The 27,688-nt window shown below is 40.9% G+C and overlaps 1 protein-coding gene across 1 annotated transcript in view; it reads right to left on the bottom strand.

Annotated features, from left to right (window-relative positions):
- Positions 1–1,755: 1,755 nt before the first annotated feature.
- ptpn9a (protein tyrosine phosphatase non-receptor type 9a) overlaps positions 1,756–27,688 on the bottom strand; it is a 169,706-nt gene continuing 143,773 nt past the window's right edge. Inside the window, exons 9-10 of the mRNA XM_059640095.1 lie at positions 22,057–22,264; positions 1,756–11,038 (exon numbers count right to left, since the gene is read on the bottom strand). Of these exons, the coding sequence (XP_059496078.1) occupies positions 10,848–11,038; positions 22,057–22,264 (399 nt within the window). The 3' untranslated portion in view covers positions 1,756–10,847. The remainder of the gene's footprint in view (positions 11,039–22,056; positions 22,265–27,688) is intronic.

The following is a 27,688-nucleotide window of genomic DNA, read 5'->3' as shown; positions in this document are numbered from 1 at the left end:
TCCAGCACTTTGTTTCAGATTGCCAGTGTCTGTAATGTTTTAGTTTTATTTAAGTTTGAGACAGTCACTGTCACAAGATTAGTGCCTACAGGATATGAGGATTCAAGGTCAGAACGTACATGGCAATAAATCAAAGCTCAGTACCTAGGTAATGAGTGTGAATTCAGTACAGAGATGTGCCTGGCCATTCATACTGACTGCCTAACCCCAAACATTCAAGCCTCCCACATTGTGGCAACATGACGGATAGATTCAGACTTGGTGCCATGGCCTGGCTGGTATGATCCAAGAGGAACTCACAGTTGAAATGGAGAGACTTCCACAACTATACTAACCAACATATTCTCAGAAAGTGCTACAGCTTGTCACATGTACCTTATGGAGAGGTTCCACTCTGCATCAGTATAAAGCTGTCACAACTGGTGAGGGCAGCAATGGAAGATTAAATTCCAAAACTGTGAATGGTTCAGAGCTCAGCCTCCACAGGATGCTCAATTCTTTGGTGCAGCTCTCCCAGGAAGCTCCCATTTAGCTGAGGAAACCTGTACAACTTTATAACAAAAACATCACTAAATATTTTTGATCCCTCTCATTATCAATGCTAGTCTTCTTACAGGTGAACACCAGAGATCCAACAATCAGCTCACCACCAACAGTACAGCTGGTCATTTAACTCAACTCTGCTGTCCTCGTATATAGAATAACTTCAATAGCATTGGACTGACCTTCCCCATTAAGGTGGAATTACAACAATAATTGATTTGACGGGTTCTCCATTTGTGCAATGAAAATTGTGGAAACAGATGCATCCTTTGCAGAGCTCTCTGTGCTGCGTTTTAAGCCATTCTCTTCTTATAAAATATATCTGATCTAGTTTTCTCCCCAAAGGCTGAGACTTCTATGTATGTTTCATAGCTCATACTGGGAGACCAAACCTTTACTGGCATCATTTCAGGAGATGCACTGTAACAAGCTTCCATTTCTATGGCACCTTTATATGGTCCATGATGCTTTCACAGGATCATAAATCAAATAAAGACTGAACCACCAGGAAACTGTATTACACATGCCATCCAGATGTTAGCTGACTATAAAACACACATCAGAAAGTCAAAATAAAATCATTTCTGAAGTCTATTATCTTTGTTACTTGGTACAGTTACTAAACCCTTGAGATATTTTACAAAGTGTTGATTGTCCAACTTTTACTTTAGTTCCATTGGGTGGTGGCCCAGTTCCTGCTCAGATTTATGAGGCAGACTGTGTGATACACTGACACCAAGGGATTGGAGAATATCTGCTGGAAGCAGTTTCACCTGGACATATTTAGTCCTGAAAGCTGGGTGTGAGCTCAGAGAGTTTAAGTACCTTCAAGATCAGATGCCTGGCTTCCCAACACGAGAAGGGGAGCCAGCACAAGCCCAAAACGATCAGTAACAATTCTGATTTCATTTAACTTGTTGTAAATTTAGCTGCAGTGCCTGGCTGCCTCCTCTTAACAAAGCTTGCCTAATATTTCTGGGTGACTGATAAAACAATTTGCAATTGTGTTATAATTTCAAGTTGGACCAGAAGGTGTTCCATTGAATGTTAATGGAAATAACCCAATGTCAAATGCAGGAGGAAAGCACCTTTCACAATGTTAGAATGCCCCAAAAGAAATGCAACTGCTAAAGTACTATGGAAGGTATGTTCATCTCTGTAAAATAGGAAATACGTCCAAGTTACTCAACTGCAAGTCACCAGTCATTTCAGTTGTAGTGAAATAAAATGGTTTATTGACTTAAAAAAATAATAAATAGTACATTACTTGAACAGCACTGGAAAAGAACAGGAATTAACAATATATGTAATGTAATAACAATCTTCACAAAAGCATAATTTTGTCAGTTGAGTTACAATAAATATTTTTAAAGCACTTTTAACTTATATAGGGCAGGCTGTTTTCACTACAGTTGGCTAGTAATGGGCCTGTTTCTCAATGACTGTGTCCTGCAATACAACTTTTCCAATGATTTGGAAACACTACACTAATGGTGGTCCCAACAATTTGTCAACTTTTGCTGAAATTTGGCCACAGCCTCAAAGAAAGTGAGCATTCAACTGCTGCAGTGAACAAGGTAGACTGGTGTTCTGTAGTCCACACTGAGCAAGGGGATTACTTCAGGGGCTCTGTGGAAACACTACAGATTGACACAGCAGTTTTGTTCCAACACCACATCAATATTTGAGCCCTGCTGTACTTTTACACTGGATTCTGCTCTGTTTCATGTTTGGGCAACTACTGCACCCACAGTTCGTTACAAATTTAACAGCGCAAGAGTAAATTTCATGACTTGTGAATGGTTCAACATAAAATATAAAAATCACACTAGTTGTGGATGACATCACAACATAGTTAACAAACAACCTGTTCGGATTAGGAATTTCAAAATTCCAGTTACAGGAGCATATTTTTTGAGAATATAGGAAGTGTTTGGCAAAATTGTTTTGCTTGTAGAAAGACACCAACTAAACTAATTTGTGGGTAGGGTTTATCATGTTGCTTGTCTCAGAATTTGTGCTAAGAACAATACTTCATCTGATAAGTTCTGAAGAGGATGCTGCCCCTTTAATAAATCACAATATTTCAATAAAGCTACTGTCAAATTAACAATGGCTTGCATTAATGTTGTTAATATACAGCATTTGGGCAAGACCAATACTCCTGGACTAAACAAACAAAGAATCAACTCAGTGTACAGAAGCAAGATGAAATCTGCTTAAATTAACACTCAAGAACATTAAAATTCAGCAGAAGGAGCAGTTTGCATTGAACCAGCAAGGTTAATAGAGGAGCAGAGCGATGTACTCTACACTATGAGGGGCTTGATCAAATCAATAAGGAAGAAAATTGCCCTTGGCTGGTAAATTGGCAACTAGGCACTCACCAACAGAATAATGAGACATGTTTTGGAAAGTAATTTTAATTCAAATGTTCTGACAACGTAGATTGTCAAAAAGTAGTGGTGAAAACAGAATTGTAAGAAAACTTTACAATGGAAATTGATTAAAAACAAATTGGAAAATAAAAGTTTAAAGGACAGCTGGAAATGAACAAATGAATGAGACCAAATGGACCTTCTACTGTTTTATTGGTTCTATTCGAGATCCTTGGTACAAACCAGTGTTGGCTTCAACCAGCACCCCCTACAAGTAACGGGGTATTTCACAAACTGATTTAAAAGTCCACTCCTGTAGTTTGAAATATCTTTAAAATAAAAACCGGCAAATGTGAACTTTGGCAAACACTCAGACTTTGTTCCCACCTCCTAGTGTTTTACACAATAAAACAGGATGACAGGGATCTAGACACGTTGTTGAAACAACAATATATCCCTCAACTGGGGTGTAAAACGACAACAAGAAAACTTGGTCTTTGATACATACCCAGTGTGAAGTTTCTTCCATTAATCCTGGTTTCTGCATCCCAGCATCATCTTTACAGCATGTGCTGTAAGATTTCTGTTCTGTACCCATTTTGTCACAGTTAATTCCAAGTACGAATAAAAATCATGCTGCTCCATTCAGAAAAATGGCAGAAGCACATAGACAGGTGAAGAGATTAAAAATGGTTGCTATATCTAGTGTCTACTTAGAAATCAGTCAAATGGGTAAACATCTGGGACAAGCAGAATCATCGAGGAGCCTGAGTAATTCAAAAAGCAGTTGGGTGCAATGGCAATTGGTCTAACAGGTTGTTTGGAATGATGGGTTAGGTGGTCTGAATGGCTTCCCTGATATATATTCAACTTTCACCTCAATCAATTACAAGAACTAAAGGTGAAGCATTTTCTTAATGATTGTCAAGTACTCACCCATAAAGTTATCACAGCTGTTAAGGCAACATATTTCAGGTACTCAAACCCTGGGCACGGGTCGCATGTTAGCAATAATAGGTTTACTCTGACACCCTCCAGCACCTGGCAGTTTTGGACTTTGAGAAATCTTCTCTGGTCACAATGAACACATTTGTTAAAAGCAGAGCTCTAAATCTCACTGGCATCAAATCTGTATTATCAACCTCTAATCCTGGAGGAAACATCATGAACAAAATGCCAAACTCCAAAATAGATAAATGCACACAGAATAGACATTTTAAAAAACCTGGTATTTATTTAGCACCCTCACAACCTCAGGGCATCTCAAAGCACTTTACAGCCAATGAAGTGTGCGTGGTCACTGTAGTAAAATACGGAACATGACAGCCTATTGGTACATAGCAAGCATCCACAAAGGTTAATGATCAGACAATCTGTCTTATAAATGTGTTGAGGAATAAATGGTAGTGTGCACATTCTTGCACATCTATAAAGTGGAAAGGCCATCCTCTTGTGTTTTATTCTCAGCCTGATTGTGCAGCAGGTTCAGCTTTATATCCAAATTATTTATACCAAAATGTTTCATTTTGTTACCATAACAGTTTGACAACTAGCAACTATTCTTTTCAGTTCAGGTGAGATGAGGATTTAGAAATAAAAATATTGAGAAGCAGGGTCTTTCTGGAATTGGGCTGGCAGCAAGACACAGCACAGGTGATTGAGGAACAGGATGAAGTTGGTCCTTGCTGACAATCTGATGTCTAAGTCCAGAAAATGTGCAGTGTTCCAGTGTATCCAGTGACTTATTGATAGAATGATCAGGGATAGACCCATCACAAGGAGTTGGGGACCATTAATAAAGTCGAGCAGAAGGTATTTTTGACAGTTCCCCCAAGCAGCACACAGTCAGCAATAACCTGTGAGCTGACACGCTGTTTTCATTTTACCAGAGCTGCGTGACACTGGGCCTCATTCCAACCTTGAATCAAACAGATGAACTCCAAATGTAACAACAGTATGACCAGGCAACATTTAATGACAACATGTGACATCAAAGAAGTTCTAGTGAAACTGAAGTCAATGGGAATTTTGGGGAAAAATTATCCACTGCTCGGAGTCAAACCTAGCACGAAGGAAGATGATTGTGGCTGCTGGAGGTCAATTATTTCAGCTCTAGACCATCTCTACTGGAGTTCTTTAAGGTAGTGCCCTAGGCCCAACCAAATTCGGCTGCTTCGTCAATAGATTTCAGTCTATCATAAGTTCAGAAGTAGGAATATTCACTAATGATTGCAATGTTCAGCATTATAGGCAACTCCTCAGAGAAGAAAGGAGTCTGTGTTTGCATATAGCGAGGTCTGGACAACATTAAGGCTTCGGCTGATAAATAGCACTTGTACCCCACGAGTACCAGAAAATGACCACCTCCAATGAGAGGAAATCTAATCACTTCCTCTGTAAGTTCAAGAAATTGCTGAATATACCAACCTGGACAACGGGTTACCACTGACCTGAAACTGAACTAGCCATATAAATATGTGGTTACAAGAACAGGTCAGAGGCTGGGAATTGTATAGCCAGTAATTCACCTCCTGAGTCCTTAAAGCCTATTCCTATCTATAGGCATGTCAGGAGCACAAAATATACTTCCCACTTTCCTGATTGGATGCAACTCCAACAACATTCAAGAAGAGTGATACTATCCAGGACAAAACAACTCCAAAACATTAGCTTCCTCCTCCATATAGTAGCGGGAGTATACCAAAATATAAGATGTACTGCAGCATCGAGCCAAGCTTTCTGCATCTTCCAAACCAATGACCACTTTAACTTTGTAGGACAAGACCAAAAGATGTACAAGCTCATCGCCACATACAAGGTCCCTCCGGAACACATACTATCCAGATTTGGAAATATATCACGGTTCCCTCAGAGCCGTTAGGTAAAATTCTTGGTTTTCAGTAGTTTTGTTGGAAATATGAGGGTAATGGCTTTGTATGCTGGGCAGAAACTTGCTTATAAAACCAAAATGACTTATTTTTGTGTGAAACTCTTCAGTCTAACATGCTTTTGTTATCAGTACTCATGTTCAATCCTATCCCTGAACTCAATCAGCTTAGCTTACTGTCAGCTCTTGTAATCAAACTCATGTTTTCCTGCTTGTATGTTTTCACCTTTACATCTCTTTTAATACCACAAAGTGGATCAACTAATTTCTCACAGATGTGGAAATGCACTGCTTTAGGAAGCAATTCTGAAGACACGCTTACATCAAACAAGCACCCATTTTAGTCATCTTCCATCTTTTTATTGAGGGGCGTGAAAATTCCTTCATGGCTTGCCTGGGCACCACCTGTTGGGTAAAGAGGGGGTCACTTTGAATTGATGCTAGATAAGTTTCAACATTCTAAGGATACTGAATTTATTGACAGGTATAGCCTGAGATGTTCCATGCAATTCTCCAACAACAACAATACACTTCAACACATTCACATTATTGCTCAAATGATCTAGGTTCCAAAGAACTGGAAAAAAAAGTTACTGTCAGCTCATAGAACAAGGGCACACAATGGGAAGGAATTTTACTCAATAATTCCATAACCAAGGTTTTACTCTCCTGAGTATTCAGGTAACACTTTTTCACATTCATATGCCATTCAAGGCTTCAACCCATTGTTCTAGAAATCAGGTTGATGCAGGGGCAGGATCAAAACCAAAAAAAACACACAAGCCTGAGGCATACATAATGGCCCATAGGTGCAACAAAATGTCAAATAATATCAACCATGCCCACCAACCTGTATTAAATATATTGTTAGTGAGGCTAAATTGTGACTGTTGGTCACCATGAACTAAAACAAGGCTTATCCCTTCCTTCTGGGAAGCCCATAAAATTCAGCTGTTTACATGATGGGTTGTGATATCACAAATCTTGCCTCATCATTTGGGTGGTTCATGTACACTCAATTTCAGAATTGCTTCTTAATGGGGTATTATGTTCGGCATTCTCTTTTTGGATAAAATAAATCTTAAGTACTATACAATAAGGAGAGTTTCCACTTTGTGTGCTGCTGTACACACAGCAACAATAGCTCAGATAATTAGTTCATGCTCCTCAATCAGATGCTAAGCGGCAATGATCAAATTAACAATGTTCAACTTTATAAGGTTGAAAACATTGGAAGTCAGCAAGTGGAATAGTTCTCTCAGTAAAGTTGCAAAGTTGAATACCATACATTAGGAATGCTCAAACTTGCAGTCTTTGTGGGTCATGAATCCTGGGGACACCCACATAAAGTTTTATTCTCTGTTCCCAGTCATTTGTTTATGTGCAAGCAACTAAGGATTTCACCAGCAGTGAGGAACATACAGCCAATTCCAAACTCCAAAAAAATTAAAACGGATCGGCAAATGAGAAACACAAGTCAAAACAGGCAATTTCTATACAAGTCATCTAGATACTGGCAACGTTAAGAGGTTGTAGTTTTTGGGATGATCAAAATGCAGGTGAATATTAAATAAGTTATGTCAAAATACTTCAATGTTATTTAATGAAAGCTACAGCAAGTGGGAGTCCAAAGAGATTTAGAGATCTGTGTACACAGATCTCTACAATGTAAACAACAGATACAAAATAAAATGAGAAAAGCTAGTGGAATGCTGGCCTTTATATTCAACAATGTAGGATATAAAGTGGATGAAATTTTGCTAGAGGTACACAAAGACCCCACATCTTTAGTACTCAGTTTCAGGTATTCTGTCTTAGGTAGGATGTATTAATCTTGGAGGGAGTACTGTGCAGACACAGTAGACTCACAGGGTTAAGCTATGGGAAGAAACTACATGAGCCAGGAATTTTTAAAGTTAAGGAATAATTTGAGAGGATTTTGAGAGATTGCAAGAGTAGATAGTGTACATATTTTATGTTGCAAGGCCAAATCTAAGTCAAGGGGTATACTTTTAAAATCAGAGTCAGGCAATTCAGAAGAAAGACAGAGTTAATGTTTTCAGTTTGTTACGACTCTTTGTAGAACAATTCAGAAGTTGCAAAACAGATTTTCGCACTGAAGGTGGTAGTAATCTGGTACTCTTTTTCCACATGAAGCAGTTGGCAGCAGCTTAATCATTTTAAATCTGATATCGATAGATTTTTGCTGGCCAATGCTATTAAGGGACATGAAATTGAGGCAAGTGGATGTAGTCAGAATATAGATCAGCCATAATCTTACTGAACGGTAGCCTAACGTTTCAATGTTGAGGACAAGAAATAATGAGAAAAATAGTCCTTTGTTCCATTTTTGCTCGAGGTTCTTAAAGTAAAATTACACGGTTTAATGCAAAAATCCAAAATATTTTGTAGCAGGAATCTGAGTTAGGGGACTAGCTTTTTCCTCAAATTCAATGGGTTTATCATCATGGAATCCCCTACAGTGTGTAAACAGGCCCTTCAGCCCAACAAGTCGACACTGATCCTTGGAGCATCCCACCCAGACCCATTCCCCTATAGCCCACCTAATCTACAGACCAGTGAACACTACGGGCAATTTAGTTTAGCCAATCCACCTAACCTGCACATGTGGGAGGAAACCGGAACACCTGGAGGAAAACCACTCAGACAGGGGGAGAACGTGCAAACTCCACACACACAGTTGCCCGAGGGTGGAACTGAAACGGGTCCCTGGTGCTGTGAGGCAGCAGTGCTAACCGCTGAGCCACCGTGCTGTTACAAAAATCAGTTTACTGAAAATCCTTCAAGTAAAAGTTGAACAAGAACTCAGAAGCAAGAATGACAATAGGCCATTTAGGTAGGAGTGTTGGTGACTACTGGTGCAAGGCGAACCTAAAGTCTCACTGAATTGTGATTGAGTACAGGACAATTCTCTAAAGGTAATTCGGATCCATTTTCTATAATATGTATCAATTCAATCAAGATCATCCAAGAATATCCATGACATTGTTACGTTAAGGCAGTGAATGACACAATAGAATTAAACCATTCTTTTTAACTATTTTGGCTTACAATTCACTAGTTCATTTACAAACTTACAATTCTGAAAGTCATACTAGCTATCAACTTCAGTCCGGTACAATGACCCCTTGCAAACCATTTATTTACAATGTTTGAAGACCAATACAATGTGACAGGAACATCTTTGAAGACTGCAATGGCCGATTTTGCTGAGCATCCCCTCCCAATACACCTGAAAACCAATCTTCTCAAACGAGTTTGCTCCATCGCCCTCATTCTTCCCAATACAAACTAAATAGTGAAAACCGAATAACAAACATACAGGAAAATGCATTTAATGGTGTAAAGGAACGCAGCCTAAAATGTTGGCCTCAAACTTCAAAGAATGCAGAGAGATTTGGTCAGAGTCACAAAACATAATCCATTGGAAAGGTACTGTGGGGGTAAATGAAAGCACTTATTATTTCTCTGAAAACTATATACACAGCGAAAGTATTGAGCACTCCTATCGTGGAATTCATCCTAGGTTCCCCTCACACTGCTCTAATGGTGTAATTACTTCATAATGAGGATTGTACAGTTTGCTGTCAGCTAATGATTATCTGTATGTACGGTGCATCAACCTGTAGGGTTAGAAATACTTGTCTCACAGGTTTACCCATCTCTCAAGGATTATTTCTACCTTCTCCCCCTTGGAAAGGGGCACAAAAGCATGCCAAGACTTCATGACTGCTGAAAGCAGTGACATGACTCAAAGATTACAGAAAAATACCATCCAACATAATGGAAGTCCTGAAGTTAAGAAATTTAGGCAGGCGCAGAAAATCACCCAATAGTACACATAAATGTACTCAAACTACAGGGCTTGCTCTGTCACTTGTTCATGACATTAAGTCCTGCTCCAAGAAATTTACAATGCCACAGGGATTTCTGACATATAACAAAGTCCTGATGACACGGAAGTTTGAGAAAATCATATCAGATTGGCTACTTCAGGTTAGTGTACGTGGAGATCTTATGTTAGGGGTTAACAGGCAGTGACAAGCAAGAGGGTTGCCGAGCTGTGTAAACTCCTCTGCTCTCAAATTCGGCTTGAACAAAGCCTTTGGGAGACAGGGGGAGTTCCAGATTTCTAAAGCAGTTTGCGTGACCATTATGGTTCTATAAGCCTAATTAAATCTAATCCAGCTGGGAGAAAGAAAAGAAAGCGAAATAGAGAAAGATATAGGGAAAAATAATAAGTTCCCCTGAGAAAAAGGTTAAGTTTTGAATAACACTTTGGCTGCATGCACTACAGCCCCAACTAGGAATAAAAGACAAGAAGGCACAAAGAGTAAACTCATCTCACAGGCACGGACATCAGTGATAAATACACAGCTCAGCTGATAGCATCTCATAGTCCAGCTCGTCTTTGTCAATGAGACTGACATGAGAACTGCCTCCAGGGTCGATAGTCCGTGTGGCGTTCCCAATGTTAACCTTGGCCCGAGGTAACAGAAGTACAACTTGGTGTTTTCTGCTATCCCTCAGATGACGCTTGAGGTAATTTTTTGTTTTTATTTTCTTTTTATATGACATAAACAAGTTTATTTTTCAGAATAAAAGAGGAAATCTGGTCCACAGACGACATGTTGCAGAATTTCAATTTCGAGCCACATGGTGCCTAAACGTTGTGGTTTCAGTCTTTGCAAAAATGATCGCCTTCATTTCTCATTGGCCTTTCCTGTACCGTAGATTTTATTTCTAATGCTACATTATTGGAATAAATGAATTGTAACATATTTTCTTCAGGAAAAGTCTATATGCTCCATGAAGATGGCTACTGGTACGATGGCATTAAACCATTGTTAAATAAGTTCTATCCAAGTAGTTAAGGCTAGTACTAATTTCTAGGATCTTGAACAATCACAAAAGGTGGACGTCTACAGATGTATGAGGAGTATATTAGAGCTCATCTGCATGTATGCACAAGTGATATATAATCTATTTTGGGGAGGGGGGAGAAGGAGATTCTCACGTTAATGATTGGCTGACAGTAGGTTTTTCTTCTGAGCATGCTCGATAATTGCTGTGTAACAAAAGTAGTACTGATCAGGAGTCTGGATGCTGAAGGCTCGTTGTGTTCGCATCCTTCGGACGGTTTGGTATATGTTGAGAGTACCCACATCTTCCAGCTGAGAAAGGCATATATCCAAAGTGCACAGAGTGCCTAGAGAGTTAAAAATAAGCAGCATAAGTATCGGTCTGAACAAAACACGTTCAACGAGTTCAGTTAGCCAGTATATTAAATTTAACAAAAGTTTACATTTATATGATGAATTTCTATCAAATAAATCTTAAAAGAGCAACTGAGTACACTGTAAGCTTCAACTATGAATCTGTTCGATATTTACCACAACCCTTAATCTGCAGGTCTACTGACGTAAATTACACCTCAGCGTTCTCACCAAAGGCCACCATCCACCTCCTGAGTTCCAAACCCAAATCCAGATTTGTTCCACTGAACCAGTATACTTAGAAATAACAGAAAGGGTTGACGAGGACCATATTGTTCAAGTTATGTGCATGGAATTTCTAAAGGAATTTGACAATTCCAAATGATAGAATTGCTAGCACAATTCAAAACCCATTAAAAGGACAACAGCAACACATGTACCAAATTGAGCAAAGGACAGAAAGCAGAAAGTAGTGGTGACTAAGAATGGCTGACTTTGCAAGTTAGGGACAGGTTTATAGTGCCAGAACCCCAAGTTTGGGATGAGGAGTACTGTGCTTTTTGATATATGTTAAAAATCTGATTGGCATATATACAACATTATTTCAAAGTCTATATATGATGTGAAATACAAATGTAGCAAACACGAAGAGGATAGGAACAGAGTCAGGAAGTATGTAGATTGATGAAATGAGCAGATCTTTGAAATAGGAAATTGAATACAAAGTAATCTTGAGCACTACATTTTAAGTGGAGGAATGAAGACAAGCAACATAAACCACATGGTACAATTTTAAGTGGGGGGGAAAAGAAAAGGAAAACCTGTAGATTCATGTTCACAGAAGTTTGAATGTGGCAGGACAAGTTGGGATGTGTATGGTTCCTTTATTAGCAGAATACAGAAGCAAGTAAGTTATGCTAAACATTTATAAAACATTGGCATGAGTATTCAAGTCTGGGCACCACACTTTAATAATCCTGTTAAGTCCTTAGAAAGCACGCAGGAGATTTGTCAGAATGTGGCGAGAGACATAGATTGACAAAGGTGGAGAGACTGGAGAAGTTGCTGTTATTCTTTTTAAAACAGACAGTTAAAAGGAAATTTGGTACAGGGGTTCAAAAATCATGACTGGTTTTGAGAGAGTAAATAAAGCCAAAGCATTTCCAATAGGAAAGTGGAAACCAGGGAATGGAATCTAGGTGATTGTAAAATAAATCAGGGTGACAGGAATAAAGATTTCTTCAAGCAGCAAGTTGCTGCAATCTCGAATCAACTGGCTGAAAGGATGATGGAAGCAGATTTGATAATAATCTTCAAAGGAGAAATGAATAAGTACTTTGGGGAAAATATTTACAGGGCTGTGAGGAAACAGCAGAGCTTGAGAAGAGGAGGCTTGGTGTGTAAAGGCCAAGAAGCTATGTTAAACCTAAATGCTGATTTGATTCTAGGCGTGAGTCTCTTCCTATCCTCATTGTTTGCTACGAATGGTGAAACAAAGCTACATTTTAAATTAAGAAGTATATCTTTGCGCTAAGAATAACTTAAACTTGCTGAGGAAACTGAACAGAGGAAAGCTGGTTCACCAATTTTCACCTGGTTGTGACAACATATACACCTCTATCTCAGTCAAACTGAAGCTGTAACCCTCACTATCAAAGCTTTTGTTGCTGGTGTACGCTTCAAATTCCCTCTCGGGCAGTCTTTGACCTTGTCTCCTTTGTAAAGGTGAGCTCACCCAAACCCTGAAGCTGCATCCTAGATCCCACCAAGTCAATTCACCCATCACTCTGAGCTTCATGATATATTTCAGCTACTGGTCTAATAGCTGAATGGTTATAACATTAACATCTGTGTTTTCAAATCACTTGAGTGTTCCTCCTCTTTGAATCTCTGAAGTGCATCTCTGGCTACTCAACCCTCAAACAGAAATCTATGTTGAGGTTGTTGACTTGCTCGCCGAGCTGGCCTGTTCTCATTCAGACATTTTGTCATCATGCTTGGTGACATCATCAGTGGAGCCTCTGATGAACGATGTTATTCTACTGTGCATGGAATTTATACTGAATGAGAACAAGCCAGCTCGGCGAACAAGTCAAACAACCCAACCACAACCCGTGCTACTATTCTTTGCCAAAACTTTAGAAATCTATGTTCCTGGAATGGTCCCTTGTACGACCACATTGGCAGCTATGTCTTCAGTTGTCTCTGCCTTAAGCTGGGAAATTGTTCACTAAATCTTGGCCTATCTTTCCTCCTTTGAGAAAGTTCCTTGAAATCTAGCTATTTGACCATGTGACCTAACATTTCTTTATATGGTGCGACGTCAAATTTTGTCTGGTAGCACTCTTCTGCTGCGTTGGGGTGTTTTGCTCTATTAAGATTTCTATATAATTGAGAATTGTCTTACTAACTGGTATCCATTCACACTTGCTGTAAAACTTACTGCTGTGGATAAGATACAAGTTGGAACTGATCTTTCTCCATGAATGAAAGGTCCTTAGGGCTGCGGCTCCCAAACTTTGGGACACGGGACAAATAACGGTGGTTGCTACCCGAGTCAGCTTCAAGGTCCCTTAACATAGATGCCCAATCCGTTCTTGGCCTTAGATCTGTGGGAAGTTGGGAAGGAAGGGAATGAGCTTTAATGCTCCTCCCACAGTGATGGCCACACTGCACACAGATTTTACTTGGGCCCAACTCACTGCGAGGGAGGGTGTGACCTCCACAAGGGTGGTATGGTGGCTCAGTATTTAGCACTGCTGCCTCTTCTTACTGTCCTAGGGACCTAGGTTTGATTCCACCCTCCAGTGACTGTCTGTGTGGAGTTTGTGCCTTCTCCCCGTGTCTGCGTGGGTTTCCTCCAGGTGTTCCGGTTTCCTCCCATAGTCCAAAAATATGCAGGTTAGGTGGACTGGCATGCTAAATTGCCCACGATGGCCAAGAAGTGCAGGCCAAATGGACTAGCCATGGGAAATGCAGGGTTACAGGACAGGGGATGCGGGGCTGAGGGGGATGCTCTTTGGAGGGTCGGTGTGGACACAATGGGCTCAATGGCCTGGTTCCACATTGTACGGATTCTATTCCATGAAATCAATCAACAGGAACTCCAATTGGAACACCAGCAAACAGAGGAGGGATGTCATATTGCAACTTGGGGAGGAGGATGAAAACAGCCCTGTGCATAAAATTCCACTTGTACCTAGTGCTTCTCTAATCTGCAACTTCACACCCTAACGGAGTAATTTTAATAATTAATAACAACTTGTTCTAACACCATGAACAAGTTGTGATATGAAGCTTCTATCTGATTACAAGTTTACAAAACTAAAACTAAAAGGAAAGAACTACAGAGATAATGGGAACTGCAGATGCTGGAGAATCCAAGATAACAAAGTATGAAGCTGGATGAACACAGCAGGCCAAGCAGCATCTCAGGAGCAGAAAAGCTGACGTTTCGGGCCTAGACCCTTCATCAGAGATCAGGAAAGAAGTACAATAAGGTTTTTCTTGGATTTACAAACATTTTCTGATAAATTTTAAGAAAAGCCAAAATGGCTCATTGGTCAGCAGGTGCTGCCCAGCTTGGATGTTTTGCACGATTCCTGATTCATGAGTGGCATGGTGGATCAGTGATCATGGTGGATCAGCGTGAGGAACCCAGGCTTGATTCCAGCCTCAGGCAACTATCTTGGAGTTTGTACATTCTCCTTGTGTCTGCATGGATTTCCTCAAACACTCCAAAGATATGCAGGTTAGGCGGCTCAGCCAGGCTAAATGACCCTGTAACATTCAGGAATGTGCAGGCTAGGTGGATTAACTATGGTAAATGTGGGGTTATGTGGATAGGTTGGGGCTTGGTCTGGGTGGGATGCTTTTCAAATGATTGGTGCAGCCTCAATGAGCTGAATGGCCTCTATCTGCACAGTAAGGATTCTATGATTCTTTTATGATTCTATGTGGAACAAAAAGCAAAACTGTATGTATTGTTTGTTTGTCTTAATTAAATACCAAACATCAAAACACTACTATCTTATTTCTCCCAGAATTGAGGGCCCTACTAATTTTCAATCGTTGAAATGGAGTTACATTGAAAACTGGTTTGGGGAAAACTGCCTTGGAGTCAACCAGTGAAGGACATCAATTGCGCTGAATTGTCTTTACCCATGAAACCATAAGTCAGCACTGGAAGGAAGGAAGGAGAAATGTTAACATGGAAAAGGTGGTCAAAAGAATGTGAAAACAATGAAAATAAAAGGAGTGCTAGGATAAATGGAAGAGGTTAAGTAATATAGTCAAGCATAACCTTTTTGCCTCTTGTACCAACTTTTAATTCTAGCACAGATTGACAGAATGAAGGTACTTTCTCAAGGCCAATGGAACCATGCCTTCCTATGGGATAAGTCCTTCCTGGCACCAATGCCCTTCCACACCTCACAAGGATCAAAAGACCTCACTATACTTCTGGATGGCCACTGGCTATTAACTTCAGTGGTATACTTTCCCAGCACAACATCTGCCAAAGATAGTGCAGATTACTCAAAGAAACCACAACAAGCCCGAAGAGCAAGGACAGTGCGACTTGAGCTAGTGGCTCTGTCCTATACACTATTAAAATCAGAGGAAACCGAAAAGATCCCAAGGCCAATCAATCGACTCTTTTGAGTTAATGGATCTCAGCTGGCTTAGTCATTAAGACATGGCATATGACCCTGAGCTAGAAAGAAGACAGAGTTTATTTATGAAAAGGTAAAGTTGCCATAATCCTATCAGATCACAGGGCTGCTCGTTCACTACAGTGGTCGGGATATGTGAATCCCCAGGAGCATGTGGCAGAATTGTGGTCAGGTGACCCACGACGTCCAGAATTGTTGCAGAAATACGGACATTTTCTCATGAGCATGGATAAAATCTCAAAACTTGGAAGCCAAGTTTAAACCTAACCAGACTCTGTAATTTGCAAACTGCAGAGCTGGGACAGAATATTCACACAGCCAGGCCTTTTGGAACGACACTGTTGGAACTGCCAGGCCAGGTGTTCATGGCCACATTGTTTATAACTCCAGCGAACCTGCTTCACTAGAAGAATGCTACACAGACTTGGTGGCATTCAGCTCATTATGAAGCCAGGCACAGCACGACAAGGATAGCACTTGACAGTTGAAGGTTCAAAATCGTGTCCGGCACCTCCAAAATATAGGAAGTAGTTTTCTCATTGGATCCTCCTATCCCTGCCTGATGCTAATATTGGGCACAGGCCACAGAATCTTTGAGAAGGGAACAAAGGAGGGCGTAAAAGAGGCAACTTGGAGGCTCTCACTCGTTCTGCTTTTTGATTAATTGATTTTATTGTCACATGTACCAAAATACAGTGAAAAGCTTTGTTTATGAGTGGTACAGGCAGATCACAGCAAGCAGAAGTTGTAAAGATCAAAAAGACTTACAGGCAAACAGGCTAGATTGCATTATTTGAGGCTAGAGTCCATTCAACAGTTTGATAAGGGCTGGAAACAAGCTGCTCCTGAATCTGCTTGTGCATGGGTTCAGGCTTCTCTATCTTCTGCCTGATGGAAGATGTTGGAGGAGATCATTACCAGGGTGTGATGGGTCTTTGATGATGTTGGCTGCCTTTCCATGGCAGCGAGCCGGGTAAATGGAGTCCGTGGATGGAAGGTTGGCTTCCATGATGGTCTGGGCTGTGCACACCACCCTCTGTAGTTTCTCTCAGTCCCGGGTACAGCAGTTGCCGTACCAGACTGGTATGTACCTGGACAGTGCGCTTTCAATGGTACATCTGTCAGAGCTGGACATGCCAAATTTCCTGAACTGCCTGAGGAAGAAGAGGAGTTTTTGTGCCTTCTCGACTGTTGCATCTATGTAGGAAGCTCAGGACAGGTTGTCAGCTATCATCACTCTGGGGAACCTGATGCTCTTCACCTTCTCAACCTCAGTTCCATTGATATAGATGGGGGCATCTTCTCCTCCCCTCTTTCTGAAGACAATGATTATTGGGAGACAGATTGTTTTCATTGGACCACATCATCAAGTCCCCTATCTCTCTTCTGTATTTTGACTCTCTTGCACCTTCATCAGCATCACCAGGAAGACCACCTCGGTGAAATGCCCCAAAAACCAAACCATCCGCAGATGAGAGGAGAAGCCCAAATTGACTACTATAGATCCTGAAACATCAGCCAATCCTAAAAGATTAAGAGAAGCCTGTCCCAGTCTTACTAAATAGCTATTACCAGTTCTTTCAGATCAAGTACACTGGTAGGAATCTGTGGATTGGGCGTAGCAAATCCTGAGAAGCAAGTGGCAGAAGTAAATAGCTAGCGTGAATTTGAGACTATTTGTTTAGAAATTTAAGACTGTTAATTGAAGAGTTCTGTGAAGAGTTTGATAGAGTTTAATTAAAATACAATAGTAGATTCTGATAAATATTGTTTTCCTTGATAAAAAGTGTTTGATTAAGTTATGTTCAATCTTCCCCAGACTCTTTGCCCTTTTGTCTATCTCACCATGCCTGAGTTACCAGTCCAGGTTGGGGCGGGATAATAACTTTCTCATTCAGAGGCAAGAGTGGCACAAGAGTTAAGGTTGATACAATGGATTAGAGAAACTGCAGGTTGAAAATAAAAATGTCCTCTTGCATGATTACAATCTACCAACAGGTGTTAAAAAGCTAACAGTGAAAATTTGTTCGGTAACAATTCAATGTCAAATTAAGGTCCAAGGCCACTCAGTTCCTGAACATATGATAGTTTTGGTCCAAACATGAACACCAGATTAAGAGCAACTGTCCTTGATATTAAAACAGCATTTGACATTGTGTGTCATTAAGCAGCCCTGACAAAACTGGAGTCAGTGGGAATTGATGGAAAAACTGTCTGCTAGTTGCAGTCATTCTTAGCAAAAAGGAAGATGGTTATGGTTGTTGAAAGTGAAATATCTCAGTTCCAGGACAACTCTGCACGAGTTCCTCAGGAGAGTGTGCTAAGCCTGATCATCTTCAGCTGCTTCACAAATGACCTTCCCTTCATCATAAGGTCAGAAGTGGGGGAGTCCATTGATGATGCCCAACGTTCAGCGCCATTCACAATCCCTCAATATCCTGGTTGGACTTCAATCTCAATGCTCTATTCATGTTTTCTCTCCATATCTCTTGATGCCTTCAGTATCTAAAAAGTTTCCAATTTCTTTCTTGGATATCCTCAGTGACCTGGCTCCATAGCCTTCTGTGGGACTACCCTCTGAGTGAAGAAAAGCTTTCTCATCTCAATCCAAAATGATGTATTCCATTTTGCGAGACTGTGACCCTGGTTCCAGATTCCAAAACCAGGAAACATCCTGCATCTAGTCTGTCTAACCTAGTTAGAATTTTATATGATTCAATCAGATCTTCTCTCATTCTTCTGATCTCTAGTGAAATTAGGCACAGTTAAACCAAACTCTCTTCATACAGTTCTGCCATACTTGCCATCAGCCTACAGAACCTTCACTGAACTCTCTGTGAGGGAACGAAAACCTCTTGTGGGTAGGGAGATTAAAATGCGTTCTAAAGGTGGGCTGCTGGGTCTGCTTTCTCTCCACAAATACGACCAGACCTGCTGAGTTCCTCTAGCAATTTCTTTTTCACTTTCATAATCTACAGAATTTTGGAAGATGACCACCAAAGCATCCAATATTTCCAGGGTTACTTCAGTACTCTGGGAGGCAGATCATCAGGCCCTGAGGAATTGGCAGCCTTTGATCCCATAAATTTCTCCAGTACCCTCTTTTTACTATACTGATTTCCTCCAATTCCTCCACCTCACTTTGGTTCCCTAACATTTCTGGGAAATATTTTGTACCGTCTTGTGAAGATAGATGCAAAACATAGATTTAATTCTTCTGCCATTTCTTTGTTCCCCAATGTAATTTCTCCTTGACTGTAAGGGACTGCATCTGTCTTCACTAATCATTTTCTCTTCAGATATTTATTGAAGTTCCTATGGCAATGTTTAATGTTCTTTGCAAATTTACTCTCTTTACTCTTATTTCTCCATCTTTTGACCAGCCTGTGCTCTAAATATTTCATCAGGAGAACTCAGTTGGTGTAACATCTTTCCTTCGCCATACTTGGCAATCTCCCCTCCCAACTCTCGTATTTAACTCTCTAAGGGGAATCAACTTACCTCATTCTGGGTCATGGGACAACGACTGATTGAGGCTGGAATAGACTACTTTTCTGGCCTAATCATTGCTTCTAGAAGTGGGGCATAGGCACTAATAACTAACACCATTTTGTTCTTTGAGCTGTCCACCATATCTCCCTCACAGCAGCAATGTCCGTTTCATAGTGCCAGACTTCCCAAGCAATGCTGGCAGTGTAATGTTCAGGTCTGTTGCTGCTGGGATGGTCCATGGGAGTCCTGATGTTTCAGCTTCCAAACATAATTTTGTTTACAGGGCATTTTTTTTTAAACATGGGGCAGCCGCTGCACACCGACAACCGCATGGTCCAGGCTGAGCAAAGTTTTTGTCCGATTGTGAGGATAACCATTCTATCATTCTCTCAATCCTAGAAGCTTGCAGTTCTGCCTCTGAAGAACCCTACATTCTATCAGGCTAGATTAAACAGGCTGGTGTACTTTTCCTTTAGGAAAGTGAAGCCTGACAGAATGGTAAGATATAGGATTTTAAAATTATGAATGAGTTTAATAGATTAGAAGATTGTTCCTATTTACGTGGTAGCCCAAAACTAAGGCAGGCATAAACATTAGTAGATCACTACTAAATCAAAGAGGTGATTCAGTAGGAATCTTTATCCAGAAAGTAGTGAGAATTTGAACTTTCCACCAACTGGAGAATTAAGACATTGCACAGGGCACAGAATTTAGGCGATTGCTAAAAGCATTATGAAGAACTTCCTTATGCAAAGAGTAGCTAGGATCCGGAAAGCATGTGCATCCAATTTGAATAATATTTTAAAGGAGACTTGAATCATTAATTGAAGGAGAGGAAATTGCAGTGATACAGGGAAAGAGTTAGGGAAGCGGGTTAACAGGATTGCTCGTCAAAAGACAGGATGTAGATTAAATGGGCTGAATGGCCCCCTTCCGTACTATGATTCTATAGCAAGTTGGATTAAGACACAGGTCAGGCAGTAGGCCAATGATATGTTCATTGAGTGAGGTGAAGTATGTCAGGAGGATGCTAATGTAAAATATAATTTCAGGCATGAACAATTGAGCTAAATATCCTGAATCCACACTGCAAACACTACTTCTAAACACTGTCACTGTAAACTAAAATTATACATGTTGCACTATAAGTTTAAGGTCAACAGTGATGATGTGCAGTTTTACCACCAGGGAGCACCAAACAGCAAAGCAGAGCAAGTGTTGATGTCAACACAGAGTGAAGCTGGAGCAGCGCAACAAGCGAGGCAGTGTCAGAGGAGCAGTTAAGTCGACATTTCGGGTCAGGCCCTTTCTTTCTAAAGAAGGGTCCCGACCCAAAACGTCAACATTCCTGCTCCTCTGATGCTGCCTGGCCTGCTGTGATCCTCCAGCTCCACACCATGCTGTCTCTGACTCCAGCATCTGCAGTTCTTGCTGGCCCAAAGAGTTGGTGTTCTGTTCATGACGTAGCCTGTCAAGGGTGATTAGAGAACAAAAGAAGGCAATGCTATGTCAAGTGATCAAGATGTCAAGATTTCAGATATTAGATAAACACTGCCAGAATCTTGGAACTTAAATGCCATAGATGCTCAAACTGTTAACATTCATTGAAACTTACACTCTCTATAAGTTACTGGAAACAGAAATGAAACTATGGTATTTAGTTTCTTCAAATTTACAGCATGTGGGTGTAACTGGCACAGTGGCATAGTTATTACTCATTGCAGAGAGTTTGGTGGTGAATCAGCTTCTTGAACCATTGCAGTCCATGTCGTGTATGTATGCTCACAGTGAGGTTGAGAATTCTGTCCCATCCAACAGGAAGAAACATGTGCTGTAGGTCCAGGTGAGCATGATGGGTTAGGGTTAGGAAGGAAACGTTGGAACGTGGAAGGAAACCTTCAGGTGCAGTTCTATCTACTTGATGCACTTGTCCTTCTAGCTGGTACAGGGCTAGAGTTTTGGAAGGTGCTGTCAAGGAAGCTTTCAGAAGTGGCTGTGGTGCACCTTGCAGATGATTTACGCTGCAGCTGTTGAATTAATTGAACGTTTAAGGTGATGGATGATGTGTCAAATCAAGCAGGATGCTCTATTTTGGATGTAATTGAGCTTCTTGGTGTTATTGGAGCTGCACCCATGCAGATGAAGAATATTCCATCACAGGCCAAAGTTGTAGGTTATGGACAGACTTTGAGCAGTCAGTATGAGAGCTGCTTGCCATGGATATTTCCCCAGCCTCTCATCTGCTCTTGTGATTATCATGTTTAGATGCAATAACTAGTAACTGAAGTGGTGAGGGTTCAGGGTGTAATGAAGAGATTAAATAACAAAAAAGTGAGATAGTAGGTATTTTGTAAACTTGAAAGTGAACTATTCTTTCAAAGTCATTAGGTCAAAATTCGGTGGGTGTACCTACACCAAATGGATTTCAACAGTTCAAGAAGGCAGCCCACCAGCAATTATTAAGGACAACTAGGAATGGGCAATAAATGCCAGCCCAGTCAACACTGTCCAAATGCCGTGAGTGAATTTAAAAAATACACAGGCCAGCTTTCACACTTCACCTATTGGTTAGATTAGAAGCACAGGAATTAGGTGAATGGCTGATACAGATCAGAAAGGCCAAGGCGGCTAAGGACAGATAATTCTCAATATAAAAAAAATCCTTGCTTACCAGACTAATAACTGTCACCTCTGTTAAGTGCACTAAAGTCTGCTAAGTTTCATAATTTTTCCTATTTTGTGCAAAAATAGCACAAGGAAATGTCAAACATCTGCCTCAGAGTTCTGCCTCTCTTCTGTCCCTTTAAATCAGCAACATAGCAGGTTTTTGTTATTTTATACAATACCAGTTCTCCCAATGCCAGCACTGCAGTGGACAACGATGGGTGGCCCTCCAGGGTGTCCCTTCCACCGGTTACCCAGGCTTTGGACAGAAAGACCTTGCTGGTGTCGGACAGCTGACCGAAAGTCAATGAGAGCTGTTGCTGAAGATGGGACTCCATAATCTGGCCAGCTCAGGTACTGGAAGTGAATCACCTGGCGTCTCTCATGGGACTGCAAGAGAAAAGAAAATTAAAACCAGCACAAGAGGGTTTTTAGCTCAGTGATATATAATTTTCTTAAACAATTTTTTTCCTTTTCCACTCACAGCAGGTTGTGCTGAGTGGGCAAGCAACTAATTCACCAATCTTTACTGAAGCTCCTAAAGTGAACTAATGCATGGATGTGACTTGCCTTGATCACCATCAAAGAGTCCATAATGGTCATGGTAGGAGTGCAAGCCTGTTGACCATGCCGTACTTGGTATGGCAACATTAGCTGGAGATGCTTTTGTACTAACCTTGGTGGCTGACTTAAGGATAGTTATGTTCCATAAAGACATTGGTGAAGTAGGCTGGTTCCAACAACAATCAACGTGGTCATTGCTCGACTGCAGATCATTTAAAAAAATTTTTAGTTCAATTTTCACCATATGCCATGGTGGGATTTAAACCCAGGGACACAAACATTACCTGGGTCTCTGGTTTAATAGTCCAGCAACAATGCCACTACACCACTGCCTTCTATGATATCACATGTAGTGAAAGTGCTGAAAGCTGCACTTAAATGAATCTAAACAATACAAAAAAAAATCTGAAAATCATAGTATGATTAAAGTCAACATGGTTTAAGCAGAGGGAAATTTTGCTTGGTAAGTAAGATTTTGAGATTGTAACTGGTAGGGTTGATAAATGGAAAGCAGTAGATTTAGTGCTTTTGGATTTAGGCACATACTAGAGAGCCACATAAAAAGGCTAATAGAAAAAATAAGGACTTTCAGAGTTGAGGGTAACATACTAGCATCTGCAGTGAATTGGTTAAAGTACAACAAGCAGATGATTGGAATAAAAAGGGAATTTTCAAGTTGTCAGGCCGTGACTCATTGGTTGCCACAGTACTGGGGCATCAACTATTTGCCATCTATGTTAATGACGCAGATGAAGGGTGATGTATCTAAGTTTGATGATGATATAAAGTTAGGTAGGAATGTAAATTTTGAGCAGGCTAGAAAGTGTAATGATATGGACAGGTTAAGTGAGCAGGAAATATGGTACATGATGGAGCATTACATGGGGAATTATAAATTATTCATAGGAATAGAAAAACAGAACCATTTTTTAAAAAGTGCTAAACTTTTGGATGTTAATACTCAAGTCTATCTTGACATTATCAATTCATGGACAAGGTCCATTCATGCTGACTAATTTCTGCCACAAATCTTCACACGATTAACAGGTTGTTAGATGCAGTGAAGGCTACCTGGTGCTGTTCTTGACATTTTCTTTTTGAATTTGTTTGACAACAAAAGTCCACAACAGAGGTGTTCTGGAAGGTCTACAGCCACACATTTTCTGGGAAGATTTTCTCAGGTGCAGGAAGTAGGTGGTTCAGGAGAATGCATATGGGGATGTTCCTTGCTTCAGACAACAGGGAAATAACTTGTTTCTACAGCATGATTTTTGTTCCCTTTTGAGGAAGTCATAACTGCTGCATCTCTGAAACTATGTGCAGGGCCATGGAATTCTTTTTCATCCAAAATTCATAGGATGGTTGGAATCTTGATGTGAGCAAAAATCCACTAACTTTGGACACCTTGGCTAGATTACAAATAGACCAGAGTTTCCCTAGTTTTGATCCATTTGATTGCTCATTGCAGCTCTCCATTTATGGCGTTTCATCAATGGATTCCATTACAGGATACCAGGGATTAGCTTTGAAGAAAACTTACAGTTAGGCCCGAAACGTCAGCTTTTGTGCTCCTGAGAAGCTGCTTGGCCTGCTGTGTTCATCCAGCACCACATTTTGTTATCTTACAGTTGCCGCTATAGCATTCTAGTTCAAAGTTACTCAACTGTCCTTCATCTTCTGGATTTGGTTATACTCATAAGTTAGGATGCAGGTACAACAAGCAGTTAGGAATGAAAATGCACGTCAGTCTTTAATGCAAAGGATTTGTAGTGTAGTAGGGGAATATTGCTACATTATACAGTGCGTTGGTGAGACCACATCTGAAATAACCATGAAGTTTGGTCTCCATATCCAAGGTAGAATATATTTGCATTGGAGGCATTACAGTAAAGGTTAATTTGATTCGTCCCTGTGATGCTCAGTCACCGAATTAAATTGTATTTATGCTCTCTGGTGCTTAGAAGAAAGTGAGGTGACCTCATTGAGACATACAATTTTCCAGTGCAGGCAGTGCCTAATTTGTGTCTTTAAGCTACTGTGCATGAGTGACTGTGCAATTTTGTTTTCTCTGAAGAAAGAAGGCAGGTAGCATAACAGCACTGTGAAGGAGAAGAGATGACTTTTTTTTTCCCTTCACTGTCCTGACCAATATGTACCCTTCAATTGGTCACTATCACATTCCTGCTTATGGGAGCTTGCTGTGTGAAAATTGCTAGTAGTCTTACATCAACACAGTGACCAAATTTCAATAGAATTTAATTGATATGGGGCACATTTGGATGTTCTGAAGTCAATATATAAATCTTTCTTAACTTTTTATCTAAGATATATAAACGAATAGTGGCAGTCAACCTGAATGTAGCAAGATCTCACAAAGCACGAGTGATAATAACCAGATAATGTATTTTTGCTCATGTTGTTTGAGAGACAAATATTTGACTGAAGGACTAGGGAACTCCCATAATGCTCTTCAAATAGTGGATTATTCACATCCAACTGAAAAGGCGGCAGCACCTATGCATCTCACCGATTAAAGGTACTTCGGGAAGATTACAAAGGGAGTGTAGCACAGATTCACCAGAATAATATGAGGTCTCGGTTAGGTCGAATTAGGAAAATAAGCTGTATTAACATGGTCCCTTTCCCTATGTCTTGAAAAGGGTGAGGGCTGCTGTAATCTAACTGCTTGAAGCAAAAAAACAAAAAAATCTTAAAATTACAGCCAGGTGGAATAGACTCCGGGGTCGAAAAGCCTACTTACTCCTACTACGTACCTTGGTGAACTGATCATTATTAAATGTGGCTTTATCCCAAAACATGTCAAACTCATAAAATGAGACTAAGTTGATACAATAGAAGTTGAGAGTTGAAGATTTCAATTTAAAACCCTTCAATCAGTGCCCCTTCCACCATTTCATAGAAAACAGGAACAGGGATAGGCTATTCACCCCTTTGAACCTGCCATTCATTATGATCAAGGCCATCATCCCGCTCAGTGCCACACCTTTGATTCCTTAAGAACTAGATGTATCATCTTCTTATATTCAATATTTTAGCCTCAGTCACTTTCTTTAGTAGAGAATTCCACAGGTTCACTGCTCTCTGGAAGAAGAAACTTCCCTTTACGTCAGTCCCAAACGACCTACTACCCCAGTATCTTTAGACTGTGACTCATGGTTATGGACTCTCTCGTCATCGGGAACATCCTTCCTTTGTTTATCCTATCAAGCCCTATTACAATTTTATAGGTTTCTGCGGGATTCCTTTTCATTCTTCTAAACCCCAGTGAATATAATCCTAACTGATCTTGTTTCTCTTCACATTGCAATCCTACCATCCCAGAATTCATTATGGTAAACTTCTGTTACACGCCCTCCGTATCCAGAACATCCTTCTGCAGGTAAGGAGACCGAAAATGCACACAATACCTCAAGTGTGGTCTCATCGACCAGTACACTGGAAGCAGCACATCCCTACCCCTGTTGTAAAGTCGACCACCACCACCACCCCAATCCATCGCTATTCAGATAACAATTTGCCGTCCTGGTTGTGCGACCAAAGTGAAAAATGTCACATATGTCCACATTATACTTCACCTGCCATGCATTTGCTCACTCATTCAACTTGTCCAAGCTCTACTGAGCCATCTCTGCACCCTCCTCACAGTTCAACTTCTGTTTTGTACCACCCATTAGTGAGGCACACAGGGCTGTAAGTTCCACCCATAGTCAGTCAACATTAGCCAAGGCAGCCGTGAGTACTGAAATGTTTGATGTGTATGAGTCAAAAATACCAGGACAACACAATGTGTTTAAGTGCAACTACCTACATAATGGAACAGTCTGCAAGCACTCACGGCACAAAACACTCAGCTGATGAGCAGGTGCTTGACAGGATAGCAGAGGACACCTGGTAACCAGGGAACAATGCCCACAAGAAAAGGAAAGACTGGGATGCAGTGGGAGAACAAGTCTTGGAAACAAACACTCCAGCATGCTGACAATTTCTACTGTTTGAATTAAGTCTATGGATCTTTTAATAAAACTCCTGTTTAGAACAAAGAACAAAGAAAATTACAGCACAGGAACTGGCCCTTCGGCCCTCCAAGCCTACGTAGATCCAGATCCTCTATCTAAACCTGTCGCCCATTTTCGAAGGATCCGAATCCCTCTGCTCCCTGCCTATTCATGTATCTGTCCAGATACACCTTAAATGATGCTATCATGCCCGCCTCTACCACCTCCCCTGGCAACTCATTCCAGGCACCCACCACCCTCTGCGTAAAGAACTTTCCAAGCATACCTCCCTTAAACTTTTCCCCTCTCACCTTGAAATCGTGACCCCTAGTAATGGAGACCCCACTCTGGGAAAAAGCTTCTTGCTATCCAACCTGTCTTTACCTCTCATGATTTTGCAGACCTCAGTCAGGTCCCCGGTCAACCTCTGCCTTTCTAATGTAAATAATCCTAATCTACTCAACCTCTCTTCATAGCTAGCACCCTCCATACCATGCAGTACCCTGGTGAACCTCCTCTGCACCCTCTCCAAAGCATCCACATCCTTTTGATAATGTGGCGACCAGAACTGTACACAGTATTCCACATGTGGTCGCACCAAAGTCCTATAGAACTGTAACATGCCCTGCCAACTCTTGTGCTGAATACCCCGTCCGATGAATGAATTCATGCTGTATGCCTTCTTGACCACTCTACTGACCTGCGTAGTGACCTTCACGGTACAATGGACCTGAACACCCAGATCTCTCTGTGCATCAATTTTCCCCAGGGGTTTTCCATTTACTGTATAATTTGCTCTTGAATGGGATCTTCCAAAATGCACCACATTTGCCTGGATTGAACTCTATCTGCGATTTCTCCGGCCAACTCTCCAGTCTATCTGTATTCTGCTGCATTCTCCGACAGTCCCCTTCACTATCTGCTACTCCACCAATCTTAGTGTCATCTGCAAATTTGCTAATCAGACCATCTATACCTTCCTCCAGATCATTTATGTATATCACAAACAACATTGGTCCCAACACGGATCCCTGTAGAACACCACTGGTCACGGTTCTCCATTTTGAGAAACTCCCTTCCACGGCAGCTGTCTGTCTCCTGTTGCCCAGTCAGTTCTCTATACATCTAGCTAGTACACCCTGGACCCTATGCAACTTCACTTTCTCCAGCAGCCTACCATGGGGAACCTTATCAAACGCCTTACTGAAGTAAGAGTTCACAATCTTTATAATTT

The sequence above is a fragment of the Stegostoma tigrinum genome, chromosome 36 (genome assembly GCF_030684315.1).
Source record: "Stegostoma tigrinum isolate sSteTig4 chromosome 36, sSteTig4.hap1, whole genome shotgun sequence".
Lineage (NCBI taxonomy): Eukaryota > Metazoa > Chordata > Chondrichthyes > Orectolobiformes > Stegostomatidae > Stegostoma > Stegostoma tigrinum.
This window is presented reverse-complemented; position numbering and strand designations above follow the sequence as displayed.